General features: G+C 41.4%; 1 protein-coding gene across 1 annotated transcript in view; it reads right to left on the reverse strand.

Annotated features, from left to right (window-relative positions):
* Positions 1–3,427: 3,427 nt before the first annotated feature.
* lrrc75bb (leucine rich repeat containing 75Bb) overlaps positions 3,428–18,211 on the reverse strand; it is a 38,631-nt gene continuing 23,847 nt past the window's right edge. The window contains exon 5 of the mRNA XM_040000535.1: positions 3,428–6,398. Coding sequence (XP_039856469.1) covers positions 5,786–6,398 — 613 coding nt within the window. The 3' untranslated portion in view covers positions 3,428–5,785. The remainder of the gene's footprint in view (positions 6,399–18,211) is intronic.

Here is an 18,211-nt window from a genome sequence, read left to right on the forward strand (position 1 = left end):
GAGAGAGTCCAGAAGCTATCAGTCTCCAGGATTGTGAAACAAAGCATACTATGGGAATGACTGATCGGTCCCCCCATTGCTTTTTGTTGAGGTAGGGAAGAAATAAGCCATGTGTGTTTGCTTTATTAATTACACATTTACCGCAGTTTCTCATCTGTTCTCCTGGTGAGATCAGAAATGCATGGATGAATGGAATAAACTCTGAACTGCTGCTTGCACTAACAAGCTCTTCTTTCAGCTGACATCCGGAGCTGGCTCTGTGCAGCCAACAAACGCCACTAGATGGAGCATGTATGCTTTCCAAGAAAAGAGCAATCCACTGCTCACTAAAGGCTTGGGTTCATGCACATCTCAGGAGAAGTTAAACAAATGTTCAAGTATTTGGTGTACTGTATTTTTATTACACAGAAAAAGCAGTTTTAGTCACAATATTTTGAGTGGAGCAAATCTACTGAAATACAATTGTGCTATACTTATACTCTAGCTCATGCAATTAATAGGAGAAAATCATTTTTATTTTACTTTATTTCACTTTTTATTTGTACTCAATAATAATTTATCACAAACAAACTGATTTTTACACTGTAGCTATGACGTCTTTTAAAATGTTTTATTGTTACTTTCAGCTCCAGAGAAAATCCAGCACTCCCTGTTTTGAAAGTTGAGTGAATGAATAAACTCCCTTTGCTGCCAACATGAAACATGACTGTAATGCAGTGTGTTTGCTAACCTGCTAATATGCATTTCATGCCTGAGAAGACCCAGAACAACGAGTAATGAACTGGACTGTTGGTTCAGAAAACCCTGGAGTGCAATCTATCCCAAAATATGTGCAAACACTTTGAGATGATAAAACTGCAGCTATGTTCTCACGTTGCCTTATCACATGTACATCATGTTCAGCAGGGGGCTACAGCACATGCCAGTGGCGTACATTCAAAAGCCCCATTTTAAAACTTGGTGATAAATGATTCCTGGACTGACACGAAAGCAGCATTTTAATCCCGCTGCTCACATACTAGGTGGACGATGTAATGGTTGATAATTCAAAGGTAATCCATAAAAGCTTTACTGGTGGATTTCTCTTGTTTAAGGGAACTTCAGATTCATAGTCAAACCTGTTGAGGAATTACCCTCGGTTTAGATGAATGGGAAGTCTTTAATGTCTTCTGCTTTCCAAATTCTGTAGAAAATGTCTGTGACATTTACCTATGACGTCAAACTAAGAGAAAGAGAAAGAGGAAGAATACATGTTTATATATACTTCTTGGCTAAAAAAGCGTTCCCACTGGATTTGAACTAAACAAATGGAGGCTTGGAGTGGACTGTTGGTCTAGGTTTAGTAACACCAGGTGCCCAAAAATGAGGCCAACCATGTACCTGAACATACCGAATAACCAGGTTTTTCCATCAGGGGTTTTTCTTCTTCCAGATGCCATATTCCAGGATGACAATGTTGGGTTTCATCTGGCTCAAAATGTGAGAGACATCATTCTTACACATGCATTGGCCACCACAGAGTTTGCATTTTGACTCGATTCAGAATTTTGGGGATTGTTCTGGAGAAGACTTTACACTTGGTGAAAACATAATGCAATTCTGGACAGAAATAAATGTGACACTGCATAATCTTACCGATGCAACATCATGACAAATGTGCGCTGCCATCAAAGCTAAAAGTGGACCGATGAGACAGGAGTGTGTGAGCGTTGATGTACTTTAGGACTCCTAAAACATTTGAATGATTCTTTGTTTAGTGTGATGTGTTGTTTTTGCTGCTGCATTTTTTTCTTGTTCAAACTTTGTGCTCGATTTTCATCTTAACGAGAATGCCTGAAGAAATATAATAGTTATACACCCAACGGCAATGTTACACCTCTGATCTTTGTTTTGAAAGGCAGAGAAACTAAACCCAGCCAGTAAAAGTATTTACAATAAGTAAATATGCTTTATTATTGTCCACTATGACTTTTGAGACAGTAGTCACAAACTGCACAGATGTGAGGCTCCAGAGGTAAATAGGGGCAGGGATAGCTTAGTAGGTAGAGTGGTGGCCCCATGATCGGAAGGTCAGGGGTTTGACTCCCCTGAACAGCTACCCTGAGGTACCCCTGAACAAGGTACCATCCCTACACACTGCTCCCCGGGGCGCCCAATGGCTGCCCACTGCTTCACTGAGTGAATGGGTTAAGTGCAGAGAGGAATTTCCCCACGGGGATCAATAAAGTACACATTCTTTCTTTCTGTAAATGTCTGCATAGTGTTTCGGCGTCCTCTACAAACCAGAACAACATCCTCTGTTATCTGACACTCCCGTGTTTCCTTTAGAGGGACAGACAGGAATCACAGATGGACAGCCTCAGGCTCTGCTCCTGCAAACATAAAAATGCCTTGCAAGCAGAGCCACAACTAGCCATCAGGATGTTGATACGGTGGTGCCTCTGACAGGCCCGTACAAGGAACCGTTCTCATCTCTACGCAGCACTAAAAACTGACATGGAAACCAGCTGCTGAAATTGGAGCCCCTTGAAAATGTTTAAAGTATTCCTGATGAATGAGAGTACGCATGTGCTTTCCAGGCAGAGTGACTTAGGTGCAACTTGTGGTGGGAGGAATATATCTCTTTAAAGCATATATATATATACGTGCATGTCATAAAAATACAAACATCAAATATACCTTATGCCCCCATAGATCTGACACACATCTTTCCAGTCAGATGAGTAAATTTCCCAGTTATAAGGCTGACAGAGTATAAAACACCGGTAAAACCTGAAAAACAGAAATGTGGGTATGTTTTCCCATGGCAGGCTTAAAACAAAGAGAGACTGTTTAGTGTTTCTACAGAGTAACGAATGAATGTTTATGGTTTGAAACCGGTCCTTTGTGTTAACGAACCAGTGATTATACTGGTCACACGCTCCCATGAGTGCCCTGTTTTGATTTTCCACCCCTGTTCTAAACTAGACAAGCGAGCTGTCAAAACTGCAGCTTGACAAAGTCAGCGTGGATGGATGTGGGTACACGGTAAAGGAATGACTAGTATCAGAGTAAATAAGGGCGATCGCTCTCCTTCTTCTTAAGGAGACAAACTATGTAAGCAGAGCGATCCAGATGCTTCACCAAACAGAATTATTTCTCACTTTAGCGAGAAACAAGTCCACAGAAGGGAAATGTTATTCAAACTGTGTTTACTTCTGAAGGAACAGCAGGCTCGCGAGCCAAAGTCAAATTTGAGTAAACTTTCAAACGACTTTACCGCAGTGAATTTCCAGGAAGGTCAACGTCTTATCTATCAAATTGAGGATGTGGACAGATTTTCATTTCTGCTATGCAGCTGAGTCACTCGTTTATTTTTATATCAACAATAAAAACAGGAAAGATTGCTAATTCAGGGACGGAGTTGCACAAATGAGTAAACATTTCATTTCTGTGATCAAAGGTAGTAATTTACTCTGCATGTTCAAAACACTCTCATGCACACAGTCTAATTACCATCTCACAGACACACAAAAGCCAAGGATCCATTTCATTAATGTCCCCCTGTAAACACAAATACTCTGAATTTCATGAATAACAGCACTGAAAGAGAACAGACCACATTAATACTGGTAGGATAAAGTGTGAGCTGTATTCACAGACAGCAGGTTTTTTTTAAAAAGAAATCATCAAGCTCCCCATTCAAAAGAATTTGAAATGTATTTGGAAATGTAGTGCAGATGCTATCTGTCTGCGGGTTAAATGCTGTGTTACAGTAAACAGTCATGCCCACTTGTTAAAACCAATACAAAAGGGTGGCAGCCACCCATATATATAAAAACAAACAAACAAAACTCATGCCACAACAAAATCTGATCTGTCCGTGGGAGCGTAACAGCAGAAAGGGAAAGAAAAAGCAGAACTGCTTGTAGTCTACAAAACTGTGAGAACATCTTCAAAATAGGCGGTTTCCTTCTTGTTTCTTGTTGTCTGATTCATAAACGGAATCATTCGATGATCGCCATTGGACGAAATGATCTGGGGCTACGGTCCTATTTGCTGAGAAAAAAATAGATCCTCTGTACACCGTCTCTGACTGAAGGGGCATAACGAGCCCTGATAGAGGCAGTAACCAGTTCATCAGCAGCTCACAAACTCTGTGTGCTCCTGCCAGCATGTGTCCATGCGTGCATCAGGGCTTCTGTCGGCACATCGGCACGGACTTGAAGCATCATTCAGTATGCTTTAGCTTATCATAACTGATCGATTAAAAAAAATAACTCCTGAAGAAATGCAGAGTCCCAGCTGTAGCAAAACTGAAATCATATTTAATGAAAACAGAATTACTTTAATCTATTTCCAGATAAAACATACATATCACAAAAAAGCTCTAAGATTTTACAATAAAGGGCAGAAAAAAACTTGCTTAGTTAGAACAAGAGAGGAATGACTCAGGAATGAACCGATATGTAATCAGTCGTTCATCAGTGCTCTCCCACCCGAACTTCTGACAATTACTTCCTACAGAACCAGCTGGAAAATACGATATTAGTGTGTCATTAGGTGAAACACCTGGGGGTAACCATCCAAAGAGAGAGGTAGTGCACAAGAGATGTGAAGAAGAGAGTGCAGGCAGGGTGGAGATGAGTGCCAGAAGGATAGCAGCGAGAGTCAAAAGGAAAGTTTACAGGAAGGTAGTGAGACCTGCGGTGGTGTATGACTTGGAGATGGTGGTACTCATAGTTTGGAGACAAAGTTAGAGAGGCAATACTGAGATGGTTTGGACATGTGCAGAGGAGGGATAGTGGAGATAATGGACAAAGGATGCTAATGATGGAGCTGCCAGGGAGGAGGAAAAGAGGAAAACCACAAAAGAGATTCAAAGATGTAGTGAAGGAGTAATTGCAGAGGGTTGGTGTGACAGGATGTTAGGGATTGGGTGGGATGGAGGAGGGGGAGGAGGACTGGTTCATAATCATACATAAATTCATCAACTCTGATCCAAATAGTCATCAACCCAAAACAATAACTGCTTGTTCATTACTAAAAATCTAATTAATATTTAACATTTGTTACTCTGTCTGTGTGGCCTCAGCAGTTCCTCATGACTACTCTATCACTTTGTGTTTCAATCAAACCCCTCACTTTATGGATAACTATGAACGAATCACTAATATAGTGCCTCCAGCTGGCTCTAGTGAATAATTACCCAGTGTACAGTCTTGGATCGGGAGTGCTGATGAACGACTCATTACAGTCAACTTGTTGCTTATACTTTCCATACTCTTTCTTCTCTAAGTAAGTTAAATGTTCCTGTTTCTTAAGTGTTTCCTATGCAGGATATATAGTTACTTACATATATATCAGACCCTGACATATTCAGGCAAGGAATGGAAAAAAAGAAAGGATGTGCTTAGAGAAAGTGAATTAATAACACTCCCCTCTTCCTCAGCAGCTACTGCTGATGTGCCCTCGTGGAAGGCACTTAATCCACAGCTGCTCCAGCTTCCAAGTGGGACAAGCACACAACTTCAGTAAGATGAAGCGCTGGAAGCTGGATCAGTTCAGACTTCCCTGGATAAATGAAGGATAAATCAGTCCACAAACATATTCTCACATTTAATTTCAGTAGTCAGAGCATCCAGAGGGACACACAGCACATTTACTTATTTTAAAGTTATTTTCAGAAACGTGTGGGTCACTGTAAGCATCTTCTACCACACTGACATCGGCTAACGCAGGAGGAGCAAGGTGATACAGAGGGATATGCAAGGCTGCCAGTCAAAAAGAAAGCAGCTCTGGGCGATCACCTCCCACAGAAGTGCACTGGCACATTTTTTGACATGCTTTCTTCTCCAAAGCCCCAGGCTTGAAGCTCCAGTCTGTCCTCCTCCTCCTCCTCCTCCTCTCTATCATCTTCTACTATATCTCCCTCCTCGTACAGACTAGGCTCCTCCACAGAGGTCTCCATGTTCGGGTTATAGCTACCGAAAGCCTGCGCCTCACTGTACTCGTAGATGGTGGGGAGGCTGCTGCGTAAACCGAAGCGGCGCCGCAGTGCCACGAGCAGCGGCTGCGGGATGGTGAAGATATCCACATTGTTCCCCAAGTCAATCCAGGCCAGCGTGGGGAACTTCTTGGGCTCCTTCATTACATCTGTCAGGTCTTTCAGGATGGCCGCTGTCAGACGGTTGCCATTAACAGCAAGTATGGTGAGTTTCGGCAAGCAGCTGAGGTAGGGCAGCAGCATGCGTAAGCTGTCGTCCTGCAGTTCAGTGAAGCTCAGGTCTACGGCGGACACCATGTCACTGCTGCTCTGAAGGTAGAAGGCCACGCGGTGGACATCCCGGCCGGAGAGCGGGATTCCCGACAGGTTGACAACGTCTCCCGAAAGCTTCTTTTTCAGCGTGGTCTTCAGGCTGTTTAAAAGAAAAACAAATCATTATCACGATGTTCAAAAGTTTGGTCTCCGAGGTACAAAATGGTGATTTGCTGCAGACATTAAATGTGCAAGAAAATGCTTAGTTATGCAAACACAAGTAGGTGTTACTTATTGATACAGACATTATTGATTTAAGGGCTCCATAATGTAGACTCTAAATGTTCCACTGCTGCAAAAAAGACTGCAAAAAAAGAAACAGCATTAGGCTGAGTTCAGCCCACAATAACACGCAGAAGAGAATTTGCATTTATGTTTCGTCCCGAGGCTCTCAAACAACAAATTTTGTCTCCGGTGCTGAATGTGCGGCGTAGAAAGGCGCCAGGTGTTTTCAGCTTTGAGTGTCATCTGTTTTTTTCACCTCTGTGTCACCTCCAGTTCTACTAGTAAATAAAAAATCCATAAAATAAACCGCACAGAGGCAATAAAATTAAAATATTTGTGATTAAACAAACCGAGCGAACAAAGCAAAAGTAAACATGTTACCCTGACACATGAGTCTCCTTGCTATGATCTGGGACTGTAGCGTCACTCCTGGGACACGGATTATTTTGAAAACAGGGATTCAGTGGAAAGTTTGGGTTTTTTGGGGGTTAGAAAAAAGAAAATCGGGCCACTTGTGTTTGAAATATTGTGAGTGACAGGTTAATAAGCCACTGGAGTTGAGATGAATGCAGTTGAGAGATGAGAGTATTCGCAGTTGAGTCTTTGTGCCAGGAGCATTAGGATGCGCCACATTTTGCAGTACGCTTTATAAGAATACAGACAGTGAAAAGTTGGGTGTTAGAGGCGATGATTACCATTGGACTGACTCCCTGTTAAGTTAATTTAGCCAGAAACTGGCGTTAGCTTTAAATTTAATGTATACACTTGAGAGATGCATGATTCCTCTCCACAAACTGTCGGCAAGAAGGCAAATACATGTACTTCCCTGAACTTTTCCCTGTCAGGATTTGATAAATGGCTGTTAGGATATTGTGTAGAACAGACAGGAGGATAAAAGAGTCGATGATGCACGTACAAACAGTCTCGAGAAGGCAAGACACACAAGTGATAAAAGCAACACGTCACCATCTATGTCAGTCAAACTGTGGATAACAGATGTTAGGGTGAAACCATCTGAAAGGAAACTCCTACGCAGATAGGTCCATAACTTTTTGGACAAAGACTCAATTCTTGTGGTTTTGCTTCTGTAGATTGCCACGTTGGACCAGAGCAGTCAAGATGTGATTGAAGTGCCGACATTCAGCTTTAATTTAAGGGGTTTTACAAAAGCCTCGCATTAACTGTTTACAATCTTTTTTTATAAATGTTAACATTTCAAGAATGTTTATCCAAAGTAACTGGACAAACAAACACAATTTTAAATATATAATATATGTTTTTGATAGTTGGAGGAAATGCCTTTGACTCCCTGAAGTGTAGAACCCGTGGATGTTACCAAACGCGGTTTCCTCCTGCTTGTTTGTGGGTTTCTCTGCCTTTAGTTTTGTCTTCAGTTTTTTAAAAACCTGCCCCACTAGGTTGAGATCAGTTTACAGACTTGGCCATTGAAGAATATCCAATTTCTTTGAATTGAGAAACTCTTGGGTTTTTTTGCACTTTGCTTTGGGTCATTATCCCTGTGCGCTGGGAAGTGCCATCTGATTGGTTTTGCAGCACTGCTTCTTCTCTCAGCACTTACATCATCCATAAAAACTAGTGACCCAGTTCCACTGGCAGTCACACATGCCCATACTGTAACATTACCTCCACATGTTTGCAGTATGCATCAGTTCATCTTGGTTTCATCCAAATATATGTGCAGGCTCTATTAGGTTTTTTTCTGGCAGTCTAATCTGGCATTCTTGTTCTTGACTGTAACCAGTGGTTTGCACCTTGCACCCTCTGTGTTTACATCTCCTGATTTAGGACCCCATGCAATCTGCATGTTATAAGAATAACAGGAAGTACAGCATCATTTATAAGAACAAGTTTGTGGCAGTAAGGACGCACCCGACCACATATTTGCACTTTGTAACACTATTCCCGGTTGCTGCTCTTTTAACTCTGGCTGCAGCTTCCCAGCTGCCAGCCACACATACGGCACAACAACAACAAACTCAGGTGTCAGTCTCCACTGCAGGTCACCACAAACCACACCCGCCACAACAGAATGGATACTATGGAATCTCTCCATTTAGCAGGAACACAGTGAAAGGTGAAATACTACTATCGGTCACTATCAGACTTCCAGATCTGTCATGGAATTGCTCAACAAAACATTTGCTCTATAAAAGAACTTGGTTGAATATGGATAGCTGAGCTAAAAGGAGGAAACATACATGTTAGGGCGGTACAGGAGTGTGTAGACAGAGCCTGCTGCAGAACACTGTTTTTTTTTAAGAAGTCAGAGGAAAGTCAGAGCAGGTCTGTTTGACCTGCTACCCTCAGGCAGGAGGCTCCGGTCCATTCACATCAGAACCTCTCGCCATAAGAACAGTTTCTTCCCCTCTGCTGTTGGACACATGAACAATAACCATATGACTGTCCCCGCCACTAACACATGACCCTACGCTGTGTCACTGCATCATTCCATGTTTGGCACTGATCACCACCTGCACTCATGTATATATCTTTCTACGTAGCACTCTTAATTCTTATTCTCATGTATATATCTCATGTATATCTCATGCACATATCTTTCTACGTAGCACTTTTAATTCTTATTCCTACTTTTATTTTTTTTCATGTCTATTTAAGTGCTATTTATGACACTATGTTTGCACTGAAGCACCGCAGCAATTTCCTAATGTTGTAAACCTGCTCAACATTTGGCAATAAACCCCTTTCTGATTCTGATTCTGAAACAGATATGCCAAACAAATGGAGAATTAGTTAAAAAAAATCAACAAACAGCAGAAAAACGCTCTGTTTGAGCGACCAGAGGTTCATTCTGTTTTTGTCTTAGTCCTGTTTGCTTTTCCTCGCCCCTCTGCCTCCTCAGGCGCACTAAAGGATTATCCCTACATCTCTCTCTGCTCTCTGGTCTGTCTGGGAGCCTCATAAATTGGCAGGCTGTGCTCTTTACATCTGTCACCCTCTCTGCTCGGTTAAGGGAAAGAAGAAGATCTGTAGCACACCGGGGCTGTGATTCGCAAGATTATTGATTTGAGGAGTAGGCTATAATTCATCTCTCCCTCCCTCATATCCTCACTCCTGCTCACTGCCTCTCACTTTCTTGCTCTTTTCTATTTTCTTGGCCTCTTCGGTTTGTTTTGTTCACAGCCTCACCGTCTCTCCTGTTCTAAATCTGATCTGCTGAAGCAAATGTATTCACCCCTTCATTCTCTCATTTTTGAATGGCTCCCTTCAAAAGGTTATTGAATTGCACGCACCAGGTACACCTAAACCTCTAATAATTAACAGATTAAAAGACCTAGAACAGTTTTCATATGAGAATGAAAACCGTATTTTTGGGTTATGTATTATAGGGGACATCCACAAAGTGAATCTCCTGTTCCATCACATCCTAAAAATACTGGCAGCTGCCAGCGCTACACTGCAGCCTCCTAGTAGATACATGCATGGTATAAATTTCAAAGTCCTACATCGCCTCGTTCTCCAGTTATCGCATTCACAAGATTTTCAGAAAACATGACCTCTGACCTTGAGGTCAGACTCGAACTCGTCCAATATTTTTAGTAGATACACTTATGCTATTGATTTTAAACGCCTACCTCTCCTCTTCCTCGAGTTATCGCATTCACAAACGTAGGTGTGCACGCCACTTGCCTGGCCGCCCACCCGGCGGGGTGATGACAATGCCCCATCAGTCTTGTACTGCTGAGGGTAAAATGCTCAGCTGGATTGATGTCTGCTGACTGTGTCATTTGATTACAGTGGCTCAATGCCATGTTCAAGAAACCAGTTTGAGATAATGACACAGCGAGTTATTGTGGTGGAAGCAGCAATCAGAAGACGGTCATCACAACACTGTGGTCATAAAAGGACAGGGCATAGTCACGGACAATACTCAGGTAAGCTGTGACATTTAAACAATGCTAAGAAAGAAAATATAGCCACATCATTATACCACAACAGCGGTACCCAACCCCCGGGCCACGGACCGGTGTCGGTCCACGAGTTGTTTGCTCCGGGCTGCGAGAGTTGAGGCTCGGGTGTGAAATTGATGGTTCTCAGGGTTTTTAACATTATTTTTTAAATTGTTTTTATCGTTAACTTGGTTTCCCTAGATCTTTTCCCGTGTGTTATAAATAAATCTTCTTTTTTCTGGTACCGGTACTGGTTTTATTTTGTTGTATTATTCCGCAACATGTGAAAATATTGTCGGGCATAAACTGGTCCGTGGTGCAAAAAAGGTTGGGGTTGTACTACAACACATCCATGCTGTCATGTTTTTTTTTTTTTATTCTAACCCTATCATCTGGAAATCACAGCAGAAATTGAGAGTCATCAGACCTGGCAACACCAATCTTCTTGTTCAGCCCATACAAAAGTTTTGCTGACAAGAGTGGCACCGATTGTGGTCTCCTGCTGCTGCAGGTTCAATATGCTGTGTGTTCAGAGATGCTCTTCTGCATACCCTGGTTGTAATGTGTTTTTTAGCCTTCCTATTAGCTCAAAGGAGTCTTGACATTCATCTCTTACCTCTGGCATCAACAATGCATTTTCACCAAGAGACCTGCTGCTCACAAGATATTTTCGCCTTTTTAATGCATTTTCTGCAAACTGATGGCTGTGTGTGAAAAATCCAGAATCAGCAGTTTCTAAAATACTCAAACTGGCCCGTCTGGCACCAGCAGTCTTGCAGCATTCAAAGTGATATTCATCTTTCTTCTCCATTTTGATGTTTGGTTTGAACTTCAGCAGGTTATTTTGATCTCGTCTGCATGCCTTGAGTTGCTGCCATGTGATTGGCTGATTACAGTGAACGTTAGTGAACCTAACATAATAACAACATAAAATCCTAACCAGGGCAATTGATGTGCAAGTGTATGTCTGACCTTCAAGAAGCTAATTTGCAGAGATTCAGTTAAACAAAGGGTTTTTTTTCAGTGCTACTTTTCATGTAATTTTTATGTTCTACCTGTACCAGTGCATGTGACACAGCACAGGAGCCTGAAAACTGTCCAAAGTCTTCTATGCTAATTTTCATTGCTAAATTTGTAATATATATTTTTTTAATTTTCCATGGTCCCCCTCTGATTCGTTCTCATTGTCCCCCTGTTACACCTAGTTTGGGGATCGCGCCTCATATTTGACGTTAGTTTCTCGGCAAATTCTGTGATCTCTTATATATTAACAATTAAATTACTATTCAATAATTTTTTCTCAGTTTAATAATACAGAAAACAGAAAATGATGAATGAGGTTTGCACATTGCTAAGAAGCAACTTAAAAAGCAGAAGTCTTCTTGGGTTAATCAACCACAGGCTTTCTGTTCCACTGTGCAGCTTCTGCTCTTTACTGTCATCTAAGTGACTATTGTTCTCTCTGACTTATTTATAGGAGGTTTTCCTGCTTCTGCTAGAACCTTTCCCTCTCACCTGTGGTGCCTTTGCATTCATGTAGAAAGAGCTATTTCATGAGACAGGCACAGTAGGTGCTGCAACTGAGTAGGTGGTGCACGGGGAGGTGGGGCTCTAATATGATTTTAATGAGACAGAGTAAAGACCCCCCCCCCCCCATCCCCCAAAATGTGCTTCCTCCCAGCTCCGTGAGCTCAGTTCCACCCACGGGCTCCTTAGTTAGCTGCAGGCCCAGGGGGCATAAGTAGGATTTCTAAAGCCACAGTGTATGCAACTGTCCATCAGCATGAAAATGATAACAACATAAACAACAAAATGTCTTATTTTGCTCTTTCTGATGTGGTTGCACACTTGTAGGCAGTGGTGCGTTTCCTCTTGGACCAGCTCAGTCACAAACAACTTCAAAGGCTAGCACGTCCCCATAAATATGATGTGAACGAGAGCGTCCCCAGCTTCGGGACCAATTTAAAAGCAAATAACTGAGGAAAATCCATCTATTGACATCTTCAGGAGCAACTGATACAACAGCGCAGGAATCCAATAATGGCTGAGTCTCATGTGTCAAACTATTGGCTGCTTAAATGTGGGTTCACACAGGCTGTCTAATTGCTTTTCATATGCCGTCTTTCCTCTGGGATGTTGTTAACTTTTATCCACTGAACCAGGGTCCTTGTTGCTTTGTAGTTATGTAAACCCCAGAGGTGGAGACTAAAACATCTGGGGTTTGTGACGTTAAAAATGAGTGCAGGCAAAGAGAGTGGAGTGCACAAAAAGGGTCAGAACAAATTGAAAGAATCATGACTTAATGAAACATTTTTGAGAATTCGGTTTAGGAGCTACAAGAGTGATTCAGCGTGTTTCAGACTGCAATGGAGTTAACGCTGATTAAAAAACCTACAGTGGCTTGATCTATTGCACAATCTGCTGCTGTTGAGACAGAGATTTATTCAGTCTAGGCTGCCCGGCGACTTCTGTGGCTTCCGAATACATAAAAGCTGATTTTTTTTTAACTTTTTTAAACAAAAATGAATAGAAAAATATTCATATTCAATTTGCAACTTTTATTTCCAGATGTAAAATATACAACTTTGGCTTTTTTCCCATTTTCACTGAAACATTTACCAGATACATGTAGGAGTTGTAATTTTGTTCTATACATCCCCAGACAGCATTAAAGCCTCTCCATTAAGGCTCGGTCGTAGCAGGTCCATTGATTTCTGCATTCACACTCATTTTCTGTTCCCCGTTAGTCTCCACTCAGTCTAGCTGTCTCAAAAAGTTAAGTGCCCATCATTAGTCTGCAGCTTCCCTCCTTCACCGATGTATTAATCAATTTTTGCTTGAATGCAACCAAACACTTTCTCAGCACTGAACCAGGCAGAGATGGAAGGCTGAGGAGATGAATACATTTAAAAAGAGCTGATAGGGTGAGAAATGTGGGGAAAATCTTATCTACAGACTTCATGACTCATGGACTACATGGATATCTTTTTATCCTGGGGAGCTAGAGCCAACCCTAGCTGGGCATAGAATGAGAGGCGGGGTATTCTTGCATAGGTCACGGGTCCATCACAGGGCAAACGTAAAGAGAAAGACAATGCTTATATTCACACCTACGGCCAATTTAGACTGACCAGTTAACCTCACATGCATGTCTTTGTACTGTGGGAGGAAAGCGGAGAACCTGGGAAAAATCATTAATCTGTTTCTTGAGATGCTAACTGCATGGTTGACATCTCGATTCATCTTTTCACTCATGCAGTTGCATATAGTTTCTGTAAAGAACTATTACTGTTAAGCAGTTATTTTTTTAAATTAAAAAAGCTTGCTAACAACAATGAGATGTATGATATTATTAAATATGCCTCACTGTCATTATAAGTTATTAAAATGACCCCCAACTGGTCACGGCAGATGGCTGCCCCTCCCTGAGCCTGTTTCTACTGCATTTTTATTCCTGTTAAAAGGGAGTTTTGTTTCCAAGTAACTTCCTCAAGTGAGAAATTCTGACTTTAATCACAGAATTTGGGTTTTTATTTTTTCACAATGATGAAAAAAATTATAATTCTGAGGCGAAAGTCAAAATTCTGACCTCAAATAAAACAGAACAAAAAAAAATCTATAAAAAACCCCTCCAAAACAAAGCAAAACTCACAAAACACAATGGAAGTGTTTTTGTGGAGACGGTAGAAATGACAAGCTAACATTTTACTGCTAATAGCAAACATGCGCTGGTTTTGTATGAATTATGCGATTGAAACACACACTACCCCTTTTCTCACTCACAACACTGAAGAATTCTCTGCTTCTCTTAAGTTTGTTCCGGTCCCTCAGATGTTTTCTTTTTTCTATTGTGTTTTTATTCAATTTCCATTGTGTTTTGTGTGCTTTTGCAGCAATTTTTATTGTTAATTTACAAGCGTCTTCTTAAATTACAGTATATTTGACCCCTTGGGGCCACCGTAGATTTCTGACTTTTTTCCCCCTCATAATTTTAATGTGATAATTCTTACTTTTCTCACTTTTTTCTTTAATTATAAAAAACTCTTACCCTAACCTATAACCCTAACCTCTATAATCCTCTAACAGCACCTCTGAGTAGTGTTTTCATAGCGTTATTTAATTTAATTTTCTTTTGACAAATAAGGTCTTGCTGTGCAATCAATTACACTAACAGCCCATCCAAGAAGTCTCCAGTCTCTGTTATGAAATATATTAATTTCTTGGTTTGAAGCATTATTAAGCAGATATGTCTGTGTGGGCCATACAGCTGAAGTTTGTGGGTGATTTGATGGTGGCATTATCCATATTCTCTCCAGTCTCTTAAAAGCATGAAAGCTGAATACTTTATTACAAATTATAGCCCATTAATAAATCATTTATATTATATAATCTGTCTTATTAGAACATGTTATTAGAAAAGGTCTGTGGTCCATTTGCACAGCTCTGACCAAGTTCAGCATGTCCGTGATCACATCAGAGAGAATAACGAGCAGTACCTCAGCTGTGAGGAGAAACTTCTCTGAACTACAAATTTGATTTGAATTTTTTCCTGCTGAGCATGCAGAGAAACACCAGATTCATTTCAGGGCAATAAAATAAAAGCACTTAAGAAACACTGGATGTGGATGCTGTACCACAGACCCGTGGGACGACCAGATCAATGTCTGCTTCATCAACGCTTTGGTCTTGACTTGTTTATATCTCAGATCGATCTGAACTGTTTTGCCTCCGGGCATTTGTATAATACATACGTGGTAGTCTGTCTCAGTCAGGGAGGGCCTTACAAGGGTCCAATGTACTGTACAAACTCATCGCTGAAAAGTGAGCTGCTAAAGGGCCGATCCTTCAGTTCTCTGCAGATGTCACTTCAGGCCTTTTGACCGCAGGCTCAACATTTTCTCCACCAGCTTGTGGAGCTTGACTCAGTTATAGCATCGGCTATGTGTCACTCTTACGCCTCAGGCTACTTTGGCCCGTGTTAATGAGGATTCTTTACAGCGACTCTAAAAATGGAGTTGAATTTGCACAACTATGCAACTGTCATACTGATACTACGGTTCCTGCAGAAAATGCACTAGGAAACATGAAAGTGGTGATTACATACACCATCCAGAGTCCTCCAGTTTCATGGGGATAATGGCACATTTTCTGGGAAGGAAAAAATAGCCTCAAAGCTCATTTGGATTTGGATTAAATTTCAGTGAAACATTTAGCGGATGGGCTGATTAAGGCTGCCTCTATTGTACACTGTCAATGCAGCAGCTTGAGGCTGTGCAGTGTTTTGACATCTCAAATCATTCACTTGGTTCTTGGAAACTTTGAATTCGAAGTTTTGGGGAAACGTCGGTGTTGACTGAGAAAGAAGTGACAGCGTGTGCCCTTAAAATGAGACAAGCTCTCGCTATTTTTTTTTTTTTTTTGTCTCATCTCATCTCACCGAAAGACACAAATCATGGAAAACACGGGTCGAACAGTCTCCAACTTACAGTCAAACCCTTAAAGATGCAGCGCCATTAGTCACCATCCGCCTTTCGTACGAGTCTGAAGGTGGAGTTTTAATTAGCACAAAGAAAAACAGGAACAAAAAAGACTCCAGGGTCTGTCAAGTTTCTATAAACCACAACTATAAGCTACTCCATCACACAACTCTCAGAGGTCTCTTCACACATCGATGTGGAAAACACGTCAGACTGCACAACCTGGAGTGACATTTTTTCTCATAAAAAAAAGATTTCCCACCAAAAAATGTAAGTAATGTACAGTACAGCGCAAAAGAAACCAAATGTCTTTGACTCCCATGTAAATACCACTAACATTAACGCCCTGTTATGTTCATTTTACACCAAAAATAACACAAACGGCCCAGCGACGCAATGACGCGGATCTCTTCTAATGACATGTAAATTCAAACCAAAAGCATATCGTTGCTTTTGTGCCGATGATACTTAAACCTCTCGGTACAGGATGTACCACAATTCAACTGCGCAGTGTGGCAGAAGCAACACGTGCTTCTCGGGTGAGCTATAAATTCACCCATGATTTGATTTCATGTGACAAACTAGATGATTGGGAGGAAAGAGCACTGCGACAGAACACATAGAAACAGTTTGCATTACATAACTGTATATCATGGAGGAGTGTGCCTGTCTCTGCTACACCGTGTCACGGCGCAGTTATGAAACCAGCATTAAAATGCAGGGCTCCAAACACAGGCCCGGGGGCTTGATCGTGTGGAGTGATCTGTGTCAGCCTTCAAGGAAGGAGACCCCGCAGATCATCAAAAACACAACAATCCTTATTTATGTTTTAGTGAAGCAGCCTTATCTCTGATTCACAGTTAAAAACATGAACGGTTAGGAGAGGAGAAACCATCAGAAAGAAGCTCTTGAAATGCATAAAGAGGATTTTATTTCAGTTAAACGAACTACACCAGCGATCTTCAGTTAAAAGATCAACACATTTAATCATTCTAATTATTTAATTGTCACCCCGTGCCCTGAAGTCACTGAGCGCCTCCTCCTCCCTCCGCCTCACTCTGCAGGATCTCCACGGGAAGCCCTCAATTATTCATGGACAAGGATGGTGGATGGATCTTTAAGGCTGTATTAAAAGTGGAGGTCAGAGAGACAGAAGATCGAGGAGACTGAATGTGGCGTGCATTCAAGTAGAGTACTCCATCGCCGAAGGGAAATAAAAACAGGGACGGTCACATTTTACAAAAAACAGACATCTGTAGTTAGAATTAAAAGCACAAGTTCATATTTTCCCACAAACTCTTTCCCCTCCTCAGTTATGCGTTGACCTTGCGGCGTAGTCAGAGGTCAGGCACGCTGTGTCAGAGCCTGTTTGGACTGCCAGAGTACACTTCAGGGGGGTAATTTGGCTCCAGACAAATAGGTCACGCATGCTTTAAAGGCAGATGACACAAAACTTAGTTTGCAGATGTCACAAGTACAGTAAAAACATTAAAGAAGAACTAGATAGTTAATTTTACCAGCAGCAGATGTGCACATTATTGGTAACAGCTTAATATTTAGCTCTACGCTAAAGTGTTGGACAGATGTAAGTTTCACCTGTTGATGGCTTAAAGAAGAACAAAAAAATGTCTGTCCACAGTTTCATGGTTTTAATAGGTCAAGGAAGCACAACAACTAAAGTCAGAAAGTAACCAAAAGGTGCTTTCAGACCAGAGTTAGAGGAACTGTCTGGGACTAAATGCCTAATCGGGTGCTTTCCCATGAACGACACACCTTTAAAGGCTTTTTCTTCCGTGTATTTGCACCACTTATTACACACACATGATTGGATTACTAGTATAGCTGCTGCTACTACTATACAAACAGTGTCCTGTGTATTGTGTTGAGAAAGGCAACGTTTCAACCAGAAAGCAGGGTTGAAATGTGTAGTGCTATACTGTCGCTATAACACCATTACACTGCATGAAACATATGTTCACATGTTTCCAGTCAGCTTCTTCAGTTTCCCTTCACGGAAAGGCCAAGGTTGTGAGCTGAGGACCAGTTTGCCTTGCTCGGTTGACATTGTGTTGTATTTCCTTATACAGACGTAAAAACTTTAACAAAGCTTAAAGTAACACTGTTGTTTGATTGTCTCCACAGATCATGTTTACATCATCGTGTTGTTTTGGTTTCTTTTTTTAGGGGTCACCACATCTCACCCTAGCATGCTCTCCTGTCACGCCAAGACTCTGGATGTCTTTCATTACATCCATGAACCTCCTATGAGATCTTCCCTTTTT

The sequence above is a fragment of the Simochromis diagramma genome, unplaced genomic scaffold (assembly GCF_900408965.1).
Source record: "Simochromis diagramma unplaced genomic scaffold, fSimDia1.1 OVJJ01000596.1, whole genome shotgun sequence".
NCBI lineage: Eukaryota > Metazoa > Chordata > Actinopteri > Cichliformes > Cichlidae > Simochromis > Simochromis diagramma.